General features: G+C 40.5%; 1 protein-coding gene across 1 annotated transcript in view; it reads right to left on the bottom strand.

Moving 5' to 3' along the window:
• The window catches only part of kcnh1b (potassium voltage-gated channel, subfamily H (eag-related), member 1b), a 54,974-nt gene extending 35,158 nt beyond the window's left edge, over window positions 1-19,816 (bottom strand). The window contains exons 1-6 of the mRNA XM_037763371.1: window positions 19,434-19,816; window positions 11,601-11,724; window positions 11,415-11,521; window positions 8,729-8,857; window positions 7,755-7,873; window positions 2,696-3,088 (exon numbers count right to left, since the gene is read on the bottom strand). Of these exons, the coding sequence (XP_037619299.1) occupies window positions 2,696-3,088; window positions 7,755-7,873; window positions 8,729-8,857; window positions 11,415-11,521; window positions 11,601-11,724; window positions 19,434-19,506 (945 nt within the window). The 5' untranslated portion in view covers window positions 19,507-19,816. The remainder of the gene's footprint in view (window positions 1-2,695; window positions 3,089-7,754; window positions 7,874-8,728; window positions 8,858-11,414; window positions 11,522-11,600; window positions 11,725-19,433) is intronic.

Below are 19,816 nucleotides of genomic sequence, written 5' to 3'. Positions count from 1 at the left end.
TAGCCCTGCACTAAAACGATTAACTTCTCCTCCATATTTACCGTAGACTGATGTTTACGAAAGAAAGCTGTGATTGGTTGTCCTTCGTCACATGACATACGGTGCACAAAAAACACGGCACTAAGAGACTGAGAGAGAACAAAGAAATCCAGTTTTCATTTTAGATAAATTCATTACATTTTACATTATTACATGAAGTTGCGTTACATTGCCCTTTCTGTATTGTTTACAAAAGTTTACATTTGGGCCACCAAAAATGTACTTTGGCCACAAATTAAGGGGTTTGGTGGCCCGTGGGGCCAGTGCTTAAAAATGATAGCGTCTATCCCTGCAAATGTAATTGAAGTAAAGTAATTCCAGTCTCTACCACTGAGGGTTAGCAAAGAAATGTGGTCAGTCAGTCTCAAAGAAAAACAAAGAACTGAAGAGTTTGTTTTCCTTAAAGATAAAGATAGTGCCAACTGTTTTCATATATTTTTTTGGGGAAAACAAATGAAATGTATTTTTATTTGTGATGTGGGTGGACTGCCCTCTTCGGACCGAGCAATGCTCTTCATGTTGAACAGCAGAGTCTCAGTTCTGATTGAGGATCGCGTCGGCCATCTTTAAATCAAATTAAATAAGATATGTCATACACTCTCAGCTCGTCTCACAGCAGCTGAAGATCAACTGGAGGATCCCCCCTCCATCTTCTCTACCATCTGCTCTGAATACAACACCAGTGATGTGTTAGGCTGTAGACACATGACTGTTTGGACCGATTTAATATATATTCTCGTTGCTTTGCTGGAGGTTTTTCATTTGTGACACGTCAGCAGTTCAGCGGCGGTGATCAGTCATGACCTTTCTTTCTGCTGCACCTACAGGAAGTCATTACATGCCGTGAAGTCATTGGATGAATGTAAAAACAGTCCACTCCATCATGTTGATTAGACTCTTGCGGTCACGCTGCATCATTTTTAATTTCATGCCTCAGCTGGACGGACTGTAGCTACACCACAGTTCACGTTAAATCTCTGTGTTTATTCATTTACATTACTGCTATTTTATAAGTGTGCCTCCTAACAGGAAGCTGCTGGGTTAAGATTCATGGAAATCCAATGGGGACTTGAAACCCACTCTCAGGGCCACTGAGATGCACTACTGCATGTTTTCAATTCTGCAAATAGTTTTCTAATATTGAATGCATGTTGTTGTCAAAAAGCTATTAGGTCTTAGTCCGTCTCTTAAGACTTTCTGACTACTGAGGACGTAAATCTTTAAAAACACAATTAAGTGTTCATAAATAATAAAGGAACATGTCACCCAGTGCAACAGTGAGGCTCATTGATATGTTTTTAATAGTTTTTGGACAACAATGGAGCTCTATGGCACAGAGGAAGAAGAGATATCAGGCTTTGAAATACACACACAATACTTGTTAGTAGATATCAATAGTCTGTAAAAACTGATTTATTGTACATATTTTTACAATATTTTCAATTTATGTTTCTTGACTTTTGCAGTACTTGCTTTTTTTTCTCTTACTGTGTTTGTTGTTATGATCAAAACAACAAGGCAAATACCTTGTATGTGAAAACCTACTGGGCAATAAACCTGATAGTGTGTTTCGCTGTTGGTTTGACTCTGCACATGGGATTAGTTGACATTAGGGCTGTACTGTATATCACCAGTTTTATCACAAATTATATCAATGCTTTGGACAGCAATACGATATTTGCCGATATCACAAAATCTGTCGCAATACAATTTTGATTTGATTCAATACAGGGGCCTGCGATCGATATCAGACGATATTATATGCCCGTTTAACACAATAAAATAAGAATAGCTGGTCCACCTTAACGGTCAGCCCACCTTAAGTGAGCCTGAGCTGAAGTTGTTGCTAACGAACCCGCTTCACTTTAACCAGCAGGTAGCAAAACACAGGAGCTTGGCTTGGGTCTTGAGGAGGTGAAGCATTTATTCACCAACAGATAAACTGTAACTTACACACACTGCACTGCTACGTTCACTCAGCTTAACGTTACTACTACTCACGTCACACACAAGCTCTCTTTCTTTCTCTCTCTGTTGACCGACCAGACACTCTCTAACGTTATGACGATAACACCGCTCGCTGAAGCTGCTAGCACTGTTTGGATGTTTAGGAATGAGGTGCTCTTGAACAGAAATGGTTAAACAGAAGTGCCATGGGAATTTCAAAATAAAGGCGCATCTTAAAGATGATGATAAGCATCAATATTTCCACTTTGCATCGATGATATTGGATCGTTGATCATTGACTCAATACATCGATCCAGATCGATGGATCGTTACACCCCTAGTTTAGCATAAAACAATATGCTCAAATCATAACATGGAAATCTCAAGCCCAACAGGCAACAACAGTTGTCAGTGTGTCGGTGTGCTGACTTGACTATGACTTGCCCCAAACTGTATGAGATTATCATAAAGTGGGCATGTCTGTAAAGGGGAGACTCGTGGGTACCCATAGAACCCATTTACATTCATATATCTTGAGGTCAGAGGTCAAGAGACCTCTTTGAAAATGGCCATGCCAGTTTTCACCTGCCAAAATTTCTGATTCTGATCAAACTGAATACTGTGTAACACGGCGGTGTGTACTGCACTTTAACTGTTGTTTAAAGAAGCTGTTATTTTGCATCTAACGGATGAATAAAAGTCCACTGACCTCATCGACGTTCTCGAAGGCGTTGATGACATCATAAGGTAGGCAGGACAGCAGGTCGATGACAAACCAGGTCTTGACGTAGTTCATGCGGATGAGTTTGGGGTCGGAGATGACCTCCCCGGCCGGGCCGACGAAGGTGGTGTGGAAGTTGAGGACGATGTCAACGAGGAAGATGACGTCCACGATGCTGTCCACCACCAGCCAGGTGACGTTATTCTGCTTGGTCTTGAAGGAGACATTGTACGGCACCATGATGGCGGTGTAGAAGGTGAGGATAAGGATGACCCAGTCCCACGTGGTCTTGAAGAGGCAGTAGTGCAGGATGATGTGCGGCGGCGTCTTCGGGGTTTCCTGTTTGTACTGAGGCAAGATATCTGAACCCAGCTGGAGAACCTGAGACAAAATATAATAAACAGAGCATCAGGCTGTGGTTTGGTCACAGCGTTATCATATCTTCATGATGTGACTAAATCCTCGTAGAGATAAAGTTACATTTTAACCAAAATCTGTTGTAGCCTGAGCTCTGAAATATTCAATAAGTCTTCATTACGAATCAACAAAACAGGGATTTAGTCAGTAGCTGTCCATTCATTTGTCGAGCGAATTAAAAGCAAACTGTGGCAAAAAAGAAGTGTGAATTAGGCCGTTTCCATCAACTGGTTTTGAGCTAATAAACTCCACACAGTAATTTGGTCAGAAGTTGGCGCTATAGGCTATGTATGTGTTTACAGTATACATATTTACATTTTTGCTCTGTTTACTTTTTTCTATGCTTTTATCATTTTATCTATTTATACCCGTTATTTGTCCCGGTAATGAAAATAATATAAAATTAAAATTAAATAAAAAAATAAATAATAAATAAAAACTACATGATAAGAGCAATTAAAATACATTTTCATTTTCATTTTCATTTTAATTATACACCAGTACAGTAACACTGAAAACAAAGAAAAGAAGCTCATGGACAGCTGAAGAAAATGTAAATTGTCTTTGATTTAGTATTTATTTAGTCATTGTTGTCTACTATTTCAATCCTCTGAGCTTCTGAACTTGTCTTCTGTATGAAATAAGTAAATTAATTCGCCGCTCATAAAGCACTGTAAGAATAAAGTATCTTAATATGACAAGAGTCCTGATGTAGAGTACAAACAGCATCACCCCAGTGAAACGCCCTGATAATGGATTACTTCATTAGTGCCAACAGAAATTATCTCTGTGTAGTTAATGGAAAGATTAGTCACAGTTAATTACAGCTGAAGAACTTATCAGCAACATGACGTCTGCCGGCAGGGTGCTGGTGTTTATACAGGAAAGTGCACTTAACACATTTTATTTCTTATTATCTGAAACAACAAGCCATGACGAGATTTATTTCTCCACAGCTTGTTGGGCAAAATGGCAGCAGATTATTATAAAACACAAAGCAACACGGGACCAACACACGCCTACAGAGGCAAATTAAAAGCATTATAAAGAAAAAAACTGTAAAGTTTGCATTTAAAAATAAATGGCAACACAGGACAGTGTTCCTTCATCAGCTGCTGTGAGTGTGATCTGTTTCCTGATTTTAAAAGAAGTCATCGAATAAACTGCATCTGATTTCATTTCCAATTTTAACTAAGCCTTGATGATTTCATACTTTTGTACGGAGCCCCCCTAGACCCCAAGTTAGTAACTCGTTCCCTCAAGTTAGTAACTCGAGTTACTATTAAATATCCAAACATACCCAACATAAAAATGCTGTTGCAGTGTACTCTTTAAAAGTCACCAGAATGCAGGAAACATTTTTTTCTGGGGGAGGACCCCCAGATCCCCTACTCTGGTTTTGAAATCCTCCCTATTTTCAATTCAATTCAATTCAATTTATTTTTATATAGCGTCAAATCACAAGAGAAGTTATCTCTAGACGCTTTATATATAGAGCAGGTCTTAGACCGTACTCTATCGTTTAGAGACCCAACAAGAGATCCCACCAAGAGCATTGCACCAGAGTGCGCTGTGGCCAGGAAAAACTCCCTATTTAGCGGGTAAAAACCTAGAACTGGGCTCTGGGTGGGCGGCCATCTGCCGCGACCGGTTGGGTTGAGAGAGAGAGAGAGAGAGAGAGAGAGAGAGAGAGAGAGAGAGACAGAGAGAGAGAAAGAGCACATCAACCAAAATAATAGCACAGCAGCTGTAATAACTAATACAAGTAGGACTAATAACAAAAATCAATAGCAGTGGATGTAAAAGAGTGATAATACAACTATCAGAACTGATCATTTCTATTTTGAGGTCTCAAGTTTCAGACAGAGGGTGCAAAGAGGTGCTGCAGCACAACAGGTATGACAAAAATAAAGCATTTTTTGAACATTGAAAATGAGCATAATAGGTCCTCTTTAAGGATGCACAGGAGCTCTGGTGACAGAGGAGTAAACAGGACCAACTTCCATCTGTAATAGCAGGCTGGTTGTGCCTGGGCTTGTTCTGAAAGCCAGCCGTCTGCAAACAACAGGAACTATTTCCATCTATCAGCCCATCTGAACTCTCTGCTATTAACAGGAAGAGACAGGATGTCAGAGGTACTTTGTTTCAGATCAATTTAAAGTACTTCTTATCTCATGACAGAAAGAAAACACCAATATTGTAGGTTCCCAGTATTTTTGTACACTTATATCAATCCTGTCTAGTATCATATCGTATGAAACATCATTACTGCTCAGCAGGGATTCATATCTTGCCCCGAAAATAAGACATTTTCTGTCTCAGGAGCAGAAGCACAATATATGCCGAGAATCCCGTAATATTTACTTTTTAATTTATAATTTCAGCGACAGTCAACAGCCATTAATCATGTTTCAAGCAATATTAAATACAACAAGGAGAATTATGCATAGACCTATGGGTTCCTGACCTGACCACTTTAATGTACTACCTGGCGGTGTTAATAATTATTAAGGCAAAAGAACGCCATTCATGTTAATCAATATTAGAATATACAGTACATAACATAAACTTTGCATGCAGCTTGAACTTCGCCATAGCTGTGGGGAATGTGAAATGTCAAGTTCATGGCCTGTGATCTGTCTGCTGACAGCAGCCTAATGGAAGTGAGCGTTCAGCTTTCTGTAATAGCTGAGCAATTCTAGATATAGTAATAAAGTTAATGATCACTTAAAGTTAACAGAACATTTCTGTATTTTGACTTCAGCTTTTTGCATCTGAGCTAATACAGTCAGTTAAATATAGAACAATCCCACCGGCCTACATGGCGCACTTAATGTGGAAAATGCAAATCAACTTGCTCATTTTAAGAGCAGGGCAGCCTACTACAGTCAGTGTTAGTAGAATAGATGAGTTTGATGGGCCAAAAGGAAGTTAACGTTGTGCTCTCCTTTACATCCCACATAAAAAACATCACCCGGACTGCCTTCTTCCACCTCCGCAACATCTCCAGACTCCGCCCATCCCTGACCCACTCCAGCACTGAAATCCTGGTTCACGCTTTTGTCACATCCCGAATCGACTATTGCAACGCTGTCCTATCTGGCATTCCCATCAAACTACTCAACAGACTCCAAATCATTCAGAACTCTGCCGCCCGGATCATCACCCGCACCAAATCCTCCGACCACATCACCCCCATCCTCATCCAGCTGCACTGGCTCCCTGTTAAATCCCGGATTGACTACAAAAACCTCCTGCTCACCTACAAAGCCCTCCATAACCTCGCCCCCACCTACCTCACAGAACTCCTCCAGGAGTACGCCCCCTCCCGTTCCCTCCGCTCATCATCAGCCGGACTTCTGACTACCCCCACCTCACGCCTCAGCACCATGGGAGCCAGGGCATTCAGCTGCTCTGCTCCCAGGCTCTGGAACTCACTCCCCCCACACATCCGGCAGTCTGAAAATATCACATCATTCAAATCCCTCCTCAAAACCCACCTGTTTAAACTGGCATACTCTCTCTAGCACTCATCATCACCCATCTTATGTGTCTGTACAAATATGTCTCTGTCATGTCCTGTTGTTTTTATATTGTTTTATCTGTCTATGTTTTAATTCATTCTTGTAAGGTGTCCTTGGGTGTCCAGAAAGGCGCCACCAAATAAAATGTATTATTATTATTATTTATTTTTGCTGTAGAGTTTTGAATCCCTGTCGACTCCAAGAAATGCATCCAGGCTGGAGGACGTAAAGGACTCATTCCTGTTGTATGTACCAGCCTATTTATATTTATGTTTTTTATATTTAGATATATTATTTTTAGATATTTTTTCATATATATATAATCAAACAAAATAGTTTGATAAAACCCTTCTGCTCAGTCCAGTTTGCGTAAGAGAAAGTGCCCTCATTTATAAAACATCGGGTTCAACCCTCTTTTTTATATCAAACATGCAATATCGATGATGAAAAAAAGACGAGATTAAAATCTAGTTTAAAACCATAGAAACTTTACTAAAATCTGTCTTTATTTTCATCACCTTCAACCTTCTCTTCTCCTCTCTGTCACTCTCTTGTTTTCTCAAACACACAAACACACACACACACACACACACACAAACACACACACCGCAGGCTGCAACCGCAGGCTGAGACCTCAATCCTGACAATTGTTCAACTATAATGCATAAAGTTGGCAGTTTTCGGGTCGGGTTGGGTTCGGGTGGTTGATTAACGAATATTTTTGCTGTTTGGCGGTGTGGATTGGCTCTAATAACGAACCGGTGGGTGCGATTGGACATCACTAATGTGCAGTCAGGACCACTCGCAGTAATTGCAAAGCTGCATTCTTAATCATTAAACCTGTCTTTCATCATATAATGACAAGATAAAAGCTTATGTGAAATAAGTTTGACTAAAATGAAATCTGATGACTGAAAAAGGAGATTTAACAAAGGACTAAGTCTAAGACTAAATAAATAAATAGTTGACAAAATTAAGAGAGAAAAAGTGTTTGAAAAAGATTATTGAAGACAAGAGGTTTGAAGATAGGAGGTGTTTTTTATGTAGCAGAGAGGACTTTAGCTTCAAGCAGGTGAAGGTTCAGTGAGGAGGAGAAATGATCTCACCTCTGCCAGCCGTGAGTGTTTGTGGACGTTCTCTCCTTTTTGGACAGCTGGAGTGAGCTGCTGAAGAACTCCTCGACTGCTGGTCAATGCACGAGTCAAACGGGCAAATTTACCCCAACCTGCCAAACACACAGAATAAATGAAACATCAGCAAATAACTGAACAAGTGAAGGATTTCAAAGTAAACAGGACAGACTGTTTCTACCTCGAGAGAAAAAAAGGTTACATTAAATTACAAATTTATCCCAACCTGCCAACCACAGAATAAATGAACATGAAACGTCAGCAAATAACTGAACAAGTACAGGATTTCAAAGTAAACTAGAGCTGGGCATACACTGTACAATTTTAGAAATGTTGTGGAATTCCTACTCCAGCTGTACGAGTAAATCGTTTACAATATAAAGCCAAAGCTCACGATTTATGTGCTCACATTGTGCGTGTAAAATAGAGAAAAAAAGCGGACTGTTCTGGCTGTTGACAGTTGTCAATAAAGATTTGTGTGAAAGCTCCGAGGCAGGTAAAGTTTGTTTGTAGGCAGAGGGTCACAATGCTAACAAGGCAGAAATGAGACTCTAGGCTACAGTGTTCTTTATCAGGGCCAGAAAAAGTCTTTTGATTAACATTCAAACCAACTAATCAACCTGCCTTATTGGGACGTTATGAAGCAACAAAACAAACCAACATGAAGCTCGTCCACTGGGCTCAACACTCAGAGCTGCAACAGACTCTCAAAGTAACTGTTAGAGCCTTAATGTAGTTTTTGTTTGTTCTCCCGTCCGCCCCTCAGTGGCTTACAGATTTTGGTATTTGTTTGTTAAAAAGTCACCACGGTAACAATTACTGTTATTTACTCTTTTAGCTCTCTTGTAAAAATGTTTTGATGTGTTATGACTGCCTCGCAAAAATTGAGTGCGCTGCCTTGCAGTTAGGAATTGGAGGGTTTTTCACAACTTGTTGGTAGCCCCACCCACCTTTTGAAGTTTCATCCTCGATTGGCTGCTTGAAGGCGGTGATGTCACTGAAGGTGCAGAGAAACAGGACCACTTTGTCTTGCTCGTTCCTTATTGGAGCTATCTTCACGAAAAACCAAACCGGCATCCCTGCAGTGCACGCACACAAACAAACAGGAAGTCAGTCTGGTGTCCCTCACAAAAAATCAGTTGTCAAAACTCAACACACTTCACTGACAGTAACGTGAGGAGTTTACACTCGGTGAAACCGTGCTGCTCTATCCATTCTGGGTTTTGAGAAGGTGTTTATAGTGTCAATGGGGCAGCTCCAAGAAGAGTCAAGACATCCTGTGGATATCATACAGACGTCACATCCAACCAAAATGTCCTTGATGGGACATTTAAAGCTGCAGTAGGTAGAATTGGAGCAAATATGTATACAGTATATAAAAAAAGTTATTTTTACACCACGATCACTATATTCTGACAGTAGTGCATGAGACAGGTAATCTGAAAAAAATCATGTGTCTCTGTGTCTTCCGGTGCTCCTTATGGCATCTGCAAGATTTCACAAACCGGAGGAAAACAACCAATCAGAGCCGAGCTGCTGTCTGCCGTCTCTGAGCAGCTGTCAATCACTCACGAATCAATATTCTGTTACTGTAATGCCTATTTCCTTCTTTCAAATGTTTTCAGGAACATCTTGTAGTGTACTGTTTAGCTGTAAAATGAGAAAGTTTGTGACTCGGCAGCCATGTTGAGATCAATTGAGGAAATACCAAGCACCGCCCACCAGCCGGAGTGTATATATATACTGTATATTTTGGCCGTCGCCATCTTGTTTTTTTGCAAAAAGGAGTGACACGAGAGGGTGGAGCTAAGTACAACTGAACTCTGAATAAGACGTTTTTAGGCAACCAAAATGTTACAGTTAACTTTCATGAACTGAAAACACACTGTGAAAGGGTTAAAGTTGTAAGACGAAAACCCGGATAACTCCTAGACTGGACAACGCCGTGGTAGCGACCTGTCAATCACAAAGTAGACACGCCCTAAAGCACACCCTGCTTTATGGTCTATTTGACTCTAAATGGGACCAAAAATACATTAAATGAACATCATGCTGTATTGAAGAAGACTTGAAACTAGCGATTGAGACCATAAACTCATGTTTACAATGTTTACTGAGGTAATAAATCAAGTGAGAAGTAGGCTCATTTTCTCATAGACTTCTATACAATCAGACTTCTTTTTGCAACCAGAGGAGTCGCCCCCTGCTGGCTGTTAGAAAGAATGCAGGTTTAAGGCACTTCAGCATTGGCTTCACTTTTCAGACCGAACAGAACTTTTCAGGTTGCCACTGGCCAAATACACTGAAATCCAAATCACATGGTAGCTCGCTGCCATTGGTGTGAGAGTGTGTGAATGATTGAGCTGTATAAATGCAGGCATTTACCAGTTTTAAACTGGCTAGCCATTTTCATGTCACTGTGAATCTGATCAGTTATTATGCTGGGAACCTGAACTGAGAATACGTCTGATAATAAGTAGCAGCTAGAAACTGTTCTGCTTTGCATGGTGTTGTGGCCGTTTAGTTGTGGAGATAGAAGAAAAAGAAATAGAGTGAAACTGCTGACTCATTAAGCTGAACAGTCAGTCAGACAGCTCTCTCTTTTACTGACTGCCTCTGTCGCCGAGAGGCCACCAACTGTCAGCATCTGTGTCCCAGTTTAGGACAGAAATGGTCTCGAGGTCTCGAGTTTTTTAAATTTCTGGGTTTTTGGGGATTCAGGTCAGGTGAAGCAACTTTAAAGGGTAACTTCTGTATTTTTCAACCTGGACCTTATTTTCACATGTTTTTGTGTCTAAGTGACTAATATGGACAACAATTTTTAAATTGGTCCAGTATTGAGGGATAAGGTTGTAACCAGCAGCCGTGAAATGAGCTGCGAGGGCGAGTGAGCAGCATCAATGTAAGGTTACGTTCACTAAAAGTGCTTGTTTTTGCCACTGACAGGCTCAGATTGTTATTATAAGTGTCTGACAACATTATGGAAAGGACCCTACAAAGAAATAGAACGTTTTTCTTACCTTTCTCTTGATCTGGTCTGTTTGTTATTGTGTCCAAGTCCCGCTCAAGGAGAAGTCTCGTTGTGAAATCTGAATATCCGTATACTCTGGCTCAAATAAATACAGGCGGCCATTGAATTCAAAGACCTCCTCCATGTTGTGGAAATCCTTTAAATATTCAGCCATGACATTGAAAATATTTTAGATAACACTAAGCTACACTTTTTGTACTCCAACACAACAAGCTCTGCCCGACTGGCACTCATGTTTCCATCATGGATGTACTCCACTTATCCACCGTCGTCTTCCGGCAATACGTCACCTCACCAGATTTCAGAACGAGACTTCTCGTTGAGCGAGACTCTTTCCATAATGTTAAGACACTTACAATAACAATCAGAGTCTGTCATGGCAAATACAAGCACTTTTACTGGACGTACACTGACGGTGCCAGCTTGCCCCAATAGCAACATATTGAAGCCTGTGAGCGACTGCCATCTACAGCACTCTCCCTCAATACTAGACCAGTTTCAGAAATTGTTGTCGCTATTAGTCAGTTAGACAGAAAATAGTGTCCAGGTTGAAAAATACAGACGTTACCCTTTAACACAGAGTACATGCCATTTGCAGTACTCACGGTTTTTCTTGTACATCAGAATCTCAAAAGAGTTCATCTCGTAGTTCTCAAAGGTCTGCCGAACCTTCTCACTCATGTCTTTGTCCGTCAGCTCTCCGTACATGAAGCTGCAGGAGAAAACACACTACTGATACACCCACCACCTCTCTGGTCCAACAACAGTGTGTGCAGGTGTTGTCGCTGTACCTGCAGGTGCTGCTCTTCTGCATCACCTCGGCTCGATGGTAACCAGACAGTTTGCAGAAGCCGTCGTTGCTGTAGACGATCGGCCAGTCCACGATCTGAGCGTTCCCCAGCACAAAGTTGGTATCTGACCACAGAAACCATTAGGTTACAATCTGTCCCAGCGCAGCGCATTACATGACAGAAACGTTTTATAACCATGTTTTATACATGGTAGGGCTGCACAGCTGATTAGGGCTGGAACTAACAATTATTTTCATTATCGATAAGTCTGCCGATTATTTTCTCAATTAATCATTCGGTCCATAATAAATATATATACAAAATCACCCATGGTGACGTTTTCAAATTTCTTGTCCAACAAACGTCCCAACACATAGCAGTTTACTGTTATAGTCACATTTGAGAAGCTTAAACCAGTTCATTTTTGCTACGATTGTCAACTTGTTGCCGTAGACCGACAGATTTATCACAGAATTTTTGCAGCTCTACTCTGCTCTAGTGCATCAGTCACACCTGATTTACAGGTAAACTGTCTGACCAATCACAGGTCATCTTCTTCTGGCTGCATGTAAAAAAAAACAGCCTGTGTTCTTTCTTTTTTTTGTCAAGTTCAGTGTCAAAAACATGGAAACTATTTGTTCCAAAAGACTAATGATTAATTGGGATTAATAATCGTGTCCTCAATATAAAGCAAATCATAATTGTCATTTAAAGGGATAGCTTGGGTGTTTTGAAGTGGGGTTGTGTGAAGTATTTATGCATAGTCAGTGTAATATCTATCTACAGTAGATGACGGTTGGCACGCCCCCAGTTTGGAGAAGCAGACAGGAGTTACCACATGGAAGCAAAGCAATGTACTGCTGTGGACGGGGGCAGCAAAACATATTTTAAACTCCCCTACACTTGTGAATGTTATGTTAGACACAATAGCGTGGTACAACACTCTCAAAAGGATCCACAGGAATCCGTTGAGATTCACAAATACATTTCCATTTTAAAATGCGACGATTCGTAAATGAATATAAAGGTTTTGAATGTTGCCATGCAAATTGGGATGTTTTAGTAAAAATATGACAATGTATTTGTACAACTGTTGTGTTTACTTACAAATGATGATACACGAGTTGTAAATTAGAGGCACAGATACCGATAGAGATTTACAGATACAAATCAATCTACATTCATTTGTGCATTGTGTTTTACAAGTTACTTGACATTTATTTGTGAATACTTATGAGACTGTTTTGAGACCATGCGCGCCGACCGTCATCTACTGTAGGTAATACACTGACTATGGATAAGTACCTCATACAACCCCACTTCGAAACACCTGAACTATCCCTTCAAGCCATAATCCTGCAGCCCTAGCACAGATAAATATCATGTATTTATCTTTTTCTTTCTACCAACCTATCCATCCGTCTGTGCTGATCACTTGTGAACCAGGAGTTAAACTGACACCGGGGTAATAGTATTTAATATTTAGGGCAGTCACTGTGTTTGTTGTTAATATGCAGTCTAGACACAACAGAACAAACAGCTAACGGCTAATCCACCAGCAGCAACTCACAGACACAAACACACACTAGTTTACAGCAGCAGGAAGGTTTATCTCACGCTGTGTGTGTGTATGACTGGTTTATAACACATTCATAACAGCTGAACTGCAGCTTCACAGCATCATTATCAAGCTGGAGCTGTTGACTGCAGTCCCATCCTGTTGGCTTGTGGTGACCTCTTTAAAACAAAGCAATGGAGCTGATATTGGAATTAAGTATGTTTATGGTACAGACGAAAATGTGTCTGCAACACTGAGTATCAGCAAAGTTGTCATCAAGTATCTGGTCAGCTTCATAACCTTGTTGACTTATTCTTTGATTAAAATTAAGATTTATACCAGTTTATAGCCTCATTGGGATTGGATTTATTTCTCTAGGAGGGGTGATTTTTGGCCGCTGGTCAGTAATTTTATTCCCATCTGGAGCGCATATGTGGGCAATTTTTCACCCCCATGGCAGTATTACAGCTGCAATTACCACCTGTTTTCCACCTCTCTGAGTTATGACTGAAGGAGTGTGATTTCATTTCATTCCCCACCTCCACCTGTATTCTATTTAGATCTATTTAAATTCTTGTAAGGTTGCTTGCTTGCTTGCAGCTTGTCAGCTTGTCTCACCCCCCTTTTATAGCATCAAATAACTAATTAATACCAAACTTATCAGAAAAAGGGACACTTGAACACAAATAAGCGTTACAAGAACTACTTAAAATTAGGGCTGCAAAATTAATCAAAATTGCAATGTAGCCTACTGCAATTGACGAGGATATCGCAATCTTTTTTTAAAGGCGAAATGTGTGTCAAAAGACCATTTTAAATTAAATATTGTGGTGCTGCAGAGATGTCCTGGCCTACACATTATATTCTACAGACTTAAGAAAACATGTTTGTTTGGTACAGGTCCCCGCATTTTAATATGTTTTTCAATGAAAATGAGAATAGTGATGTAAAAACTATCATTCCCTCTAATATCGCAAATCATATCGCAATTTCATTCATATAATATTCAGTCAAAATAGTAGCAATTAAATATTTTTTTCAAAATTGTGCAACTCTAACTAAAATGACAGAGTCCATCTTTTGGGGAGCTGTTATGACGTCCATCTTTATATACAGTCTATGGTCAGACCCTGCTGCAGTAAAATGAGAGGTTTTCTACAGAGACTCTGGTGCTCGGAAACCCTACCGCTCAGAAACACTACCGCTTTTGTCAAATTCAACACAAAATGAAAGTTCCTCGTGGTAACTTTAAGTAAACTTAAATAGTTCTCAGTGATTATTGAACAGTATTTTTGTTTGAAATGACTAGAGCTAATATGTTGTGTTAAAAAGTCCAGATATTTAGTTCTGAGCCTTGTAGTTTTCCTAATAAGGTGAACATGGGTTGACAAATGCTATAATTTTACTAATTGTTTCAAGTGCAAGCCAACATATTTCTACAGGTTTGTGCTTCAGTTTTTGTCAATATATGATATTGATATGATGGACACTTCGGACCTTTCCTGTAGCACCACGGTCATGATAAACTTTAGAGTTTTAGCTCCAGTAAGAATAATTACAGCACTGTGTTGTTTGTCATAGTATTTCATACTGCAAGATTTTATAGCAAGACTTCAGTCTTTTAATCTTATTTGTTTTGCCTTTTGACAGCGGCTCCTTACCTGCTTTACCTGCTTTTTCATCAAAATGTTAGGTGAATCTTTTGTCAAACACTACTACCAAGTGACAGTTACTGTAAAATGAATGTAATATAATGTAATGTATTTTGATGATATAACTGAAGCTCATGGTAGATATACTTTATGTGTCGTGCAGCTGTTATGAATGCTATAAATCTGTAAACTAAACTGTTTCCTGTTCATCAGCGGTGTTGTTTTTCCCTCAGTTTCCACTATACTATCACAGAAACCGACACTTCCACACTCAGGTATGACTTCCTGAATATTTCACACTTTTAACGTAAATTTTTTAAACAAAAGCCTGAGTTGAATCCCCGCAGAGGAGAGAATAATGTGTGCTGTGCAGCTGAAGTGCAGCCTGCAGGCGGTAACGTGCGCCTGAAAAACCTCCCAGGACCTCAACTACATGACTGCTCCAATGCAAAATACATGACACAAGTTAATGTCACATAGTTCAGGATGGAGATTTGTTTTCAGAATGAGAAACATACACAACACAGCCACGACAAATACACCAAACTGATGTCAATCACACTGAAATGCACATTAATGTGTGAAAAAACACTGAAAAATATTATGGAATTCAGTTTCAAATCTCATTTTATGTATTTTAAATCACAAATTTTCCTTTTTTTTATTTATTTAAATTAGATATTTATCAGATTTCTGTGCCACAATACCTTTACATCACTTTTTCATTACAACATACTGTAATTCTGTTTATGACTAATAATACTGAATTATTGACTCTTCCTTCCTTACATGTAAATGTCTTAAAATACAGACGAAACTAAACTGTCAGCCAGCCCAAAACCCATCAGGAGCTGAGATTTAATAGAGAGTATATGAAGTGACAAATGATCACACTAATGAAGATGTTTCCTGACCTTCCCTCTAGCGCCACCATCAGGACTTATGCTTTCTATTGTGTGGTGTAATGAGCACTGCAGCCTCTCGGGGACGCGAGCAGCTCTTTAGAGTTTGAGGCTTGACTTCATCATTTGTAATTTCATTAATTGGGGTGAATTGGGCTGAGCAGCATAATGTCATGTTAATGAAATGTTCAGCCAAAGTTTATCGTTGTACTGAATTAAACTGCAGCCCGACTGAGGCTAATCTAACACCCATGAGCTGCTGCTCATTTAAATGCATGAGTTTTACAGGAAAAATATGTCTCTATATTTCTATTAACAGAGATGTATGTATGTTTGTGTGCGTGCGTGGGTGCGTGGGTGCATGGGTGCATGGGTGCGTGGGTGCGTGCGTGCGTGCGTGCGTGCGTGCGTGCGTGCGTCTGTCTTCAGGATATACACATCAAAAGTCTATTTTGAGCTAAATGCGAACATCAGCATGCCAACATGCTCACAGTGATAATGTTAACATGCTGATGTTTACTATGTTATTGAATGTTAACAAGTACAGCTTGAGTAACAGATCCATGAGTTTAAAGCTTTATACCATAGACTGTAAACATCAGACTGGCACATACGGGTACTTTGCCAAAAGTCATGGCCGCACCCCCTTTTGGGGGACAGAAAACCGAATATCCCACAGACTTCAATGCAATTTGACGTGTGTTTGGATTATAATTTTGACAAATTCGTATGCATTAATTTCTTATTACACAAACATTTGTTTTATCCACATGTCTAATAATTATTTTGCAACCTTGCCTGAACCTGAGCGTTCGCGATACCTTAATTAATTAAGGTTGATGTTCATCATGTCCCTTTAGTCTTTCCTCCGTCCAACACAGTGGCCGGATATTGTTTATCCAGACACTGTTACCGTCTATGAGGGACACAGGATTGTTTTCCCCCAAAAGGGGGTGAGGTCATTTGAACCTACTCTGGATGACGTATTGCCTGTCTGATGTATGGTTTACATACTCTGAGACAGGGTTTTACAACTCTGAAAAGTCTGCAGTGACAGGATAATAATCCTCCGTCTCCACGATCGCCAGGTAAACATAGAAATACACCATTCATGTTACAACATCATCTAATGTGTATTTGATTGGCTGAGGTCTGGTAGTCCTCTGCATCAGGACCTCTCATTGAAACCGCTGACGAGGCTGCGACAATTGTGCTGATGTCAGTTTGAAACACGGCCGTAGTGCAGCAGAGCTGCTCAACTTTGGGTTTGAGGCCCCGTGTGGGGTCACTTGATATGCAGCCACGTTCGCAGGAAATTACTAAGCTGAATAACATTCTCATATGTTTGATTCAGATGTAATTAAAACAATAAATTGAATGGGTTACACACTGAGATGGGGGTACACCTCTATAATCTATTACAATCCAAGACAACATCTCTGAAATAAGTTCCACCTTTGAGAATGTTATAGTGTTGATTAACACTGTAATTGATAAAATGTTACGGTCGTCTTAAGGATGTAGTTTGTGTTTCTTGCTGTTTATTATTATCACATGAAATGTTGTTCTGTTGACTGCTGGGATCATGATATGTACATTTTAGGACATAAATACCAAAACACACTAAATTTGGTCACAACCCAGAAACATTTGAGAAACAGGGTTGGAGTTAGAGATTTAGGATTCAAGGCACTAAATTGTCAGAAGAAAATAAATCAATAAGTAAAATGGCTGCTGGTTTTATGAACCCTACATAGGCAATAAACTAAAGAGTTTACAGTTTTGATTATACATTTAAATACAGTGCATAGACTCTAGCCACCTTGTGTGTGTGATACGTATACTGTATATATTATATACAGTATAATCACAGGTCAGTGGAAGGGGAGGGATACATGTACACAGCGGTATGTGGAAACACTGGTCTGTACCTGTATGTCTATGTGATAATGTCCAAACTGAAAAAAAGAAAAGTGGTTAAAGGAGAAGAAACAGATGAAGCAATGAGAACAGAGCTGAAGCTGAAGCTGAGGAAACTGAGGAAGAGGACCAAAAACATAAATAAAAGCTAACCACCTGATTCTGCAAGGTGGGATCACTTTATTTTTTATAGTGTATGTTGCCTACCGGTGCCTGTATCTCAGTCAGTCACACATCCCTCATCTTGATTATTGTTCAGTCCCTCAAGTGTATAATGGAACTATTATCATTATGAATTTATAGCTAATTTTAAGGTTTTTGTTACCCAAAATATGAACAGCAGCACAAACTAAATTCTATTCACTGTCATCGTATTGGGGTGGACAGAGAGATATCTCAAAACCTGGACAAATAAATCCTGCTAGGAGAGATACCACCAAAGGAAAGTTTTGTTTTTTTGTACTTCGCATGGCATAGCCTGACATAAGAAGGTAAAAAACATATATGCCTATACATTTTAAATATGAATGTAAACCTTGGTTAAAGGGACTGTTTGTAACTTCTTACACGTATAAATCACCCGGGTCTGTGTCCCATGCACGCTCGCATATGCAGGCTCGCGTGTGGCTACGCTGTTCAGACAAGACTCCAACACAAACTACACGGAAGCACCAAAACCGCAAAGTTATATTTAGTGTAGCCCCTCTTGCAAAACAGTGGTGGCCGCAGTCGTAGTCCGCGGAGGAGAGCGTAGCTTTGCTCTCCAGGGCCGGAGTTTCTGCTGTACTCTGCTCCTCTGCCTTCACTCAGCTCGCTCCACCTCACGTTCATGCTCGCACACTACACACTGCAGAAGACTTCGTAGCTCTGAGAATATCTAGTAAATGAACAGTGGACATTTGTGCAGAAATAAATGCTGCAGCTCCTCCAGACCAACAGAGGTTTTCCGTGTCTCGTGAAGTGACGGGGCTCCGCAGAGAGAAACGTTATCGTCTCCGACCGGGCACCAGTGTCTCCCCTGTTCTGACCGCGGTCGGGAGGCTGAAGCAGGCAAAGCCAACACTAGGATCAGCAGTGATTCATGGAGAGACCTCCGTCTGGTCAGCTAACATTACTGCCAAGCAGGTGAAATATAGAGTGATATTGTGGTTTTAGCTGACGTGTGTCGCCCCACTGTTTTGACGGATGCTCGCTCACATTCACTCACATGCACACGGCGAGCGCACGCAACAGGACACTGACTTTCGTTGACTTAACGGCCACAGGTGTCGCTGTTACAACCAATTTCTGATTCTTACAAACAGTCCCTTTAACTAATATAACTTCTGAAAAGTAAGGAAAATATGTGCTACTTTTAGAATAAGAAAATATTATATGTACTGGTTAGTTTTTAAACATTTATGTAAACCTTGGTTAACTAATATAACTTCTAAAAAATGAGGTAAACGTGCTGAAAATATAAAATGTATATGAAATATTAGGGTAAAATAAATTGCCTACTGTAGTTTTAAGACACACATTGGTTGGTTTTATATGAAGGTAACAACAGCAGCAATAAAAACAAACCTGTTAGCTCTAGAAGTGCAGGTAACTATAGATTAGTAATGTTAGCCTACTATGAAGGTATAACGGACAGGACACGTGCGGGTATTCTGGAATGTTAAGAGCCAATCACAGAGCAGCTGCCTGATGATGGAACTACCGAACAGAACACCACGAGACATTCCACACTGCAAACGGATAAACCACCGATTAAACCCGGTTTACCCGGTACAGTAAACCGGACAGAACCGGATCCTACCGTTGGACCGGCGGACGATGTTCTCCAGGAACGTGTTCTGAGGGGCCACGAGTCCCCGCCGTCCTCCCGCCATCCTCCTGCAGCGCGAGGCAGAGCTGCTTCCCGCCGCTCACATATCTGATGCTGCACGAGCTCCGCGCGCTGTAGAGTAGGAGCCTCGCTCGCTCTCTCGCGCGCTCTCTCTCTCTCTCAGCAGGCTCGTTATTGGCAGATGGTTGCAGCACGAGCTCTGAGATGATGAGCCACAGCGAGGCTGGCTGTGGTCAAGAGAGCTTAGGATAGACAGGGAGAGAGAGAGAGAGCTGAAGAGAGAGAGAGAGAGAGAGAGAGAGGGAGGAAGAGAGAGAGAGAGACAGGTAGAAAGAGAGAGAGAGAGAGAGAGA

Source organism: Sebastes umbrosus, chromosome 3, assembly GCF_015220745.1.
Source record: "Sebastes umbrosus isolate fSebUmb1 chromosome 3, fSebUmb1.pri, whole genome shotgun sequence".
Taxonomy (NCBI): Eukaryota; Metazoa; Chordata; class Actinopteri; order Perciformes; family Sebastidae; genus Sebastes; species Sebastes umbrosus.
This window is presented reverse-complemented; position numbering and strand designations above follow the sequence as displayed.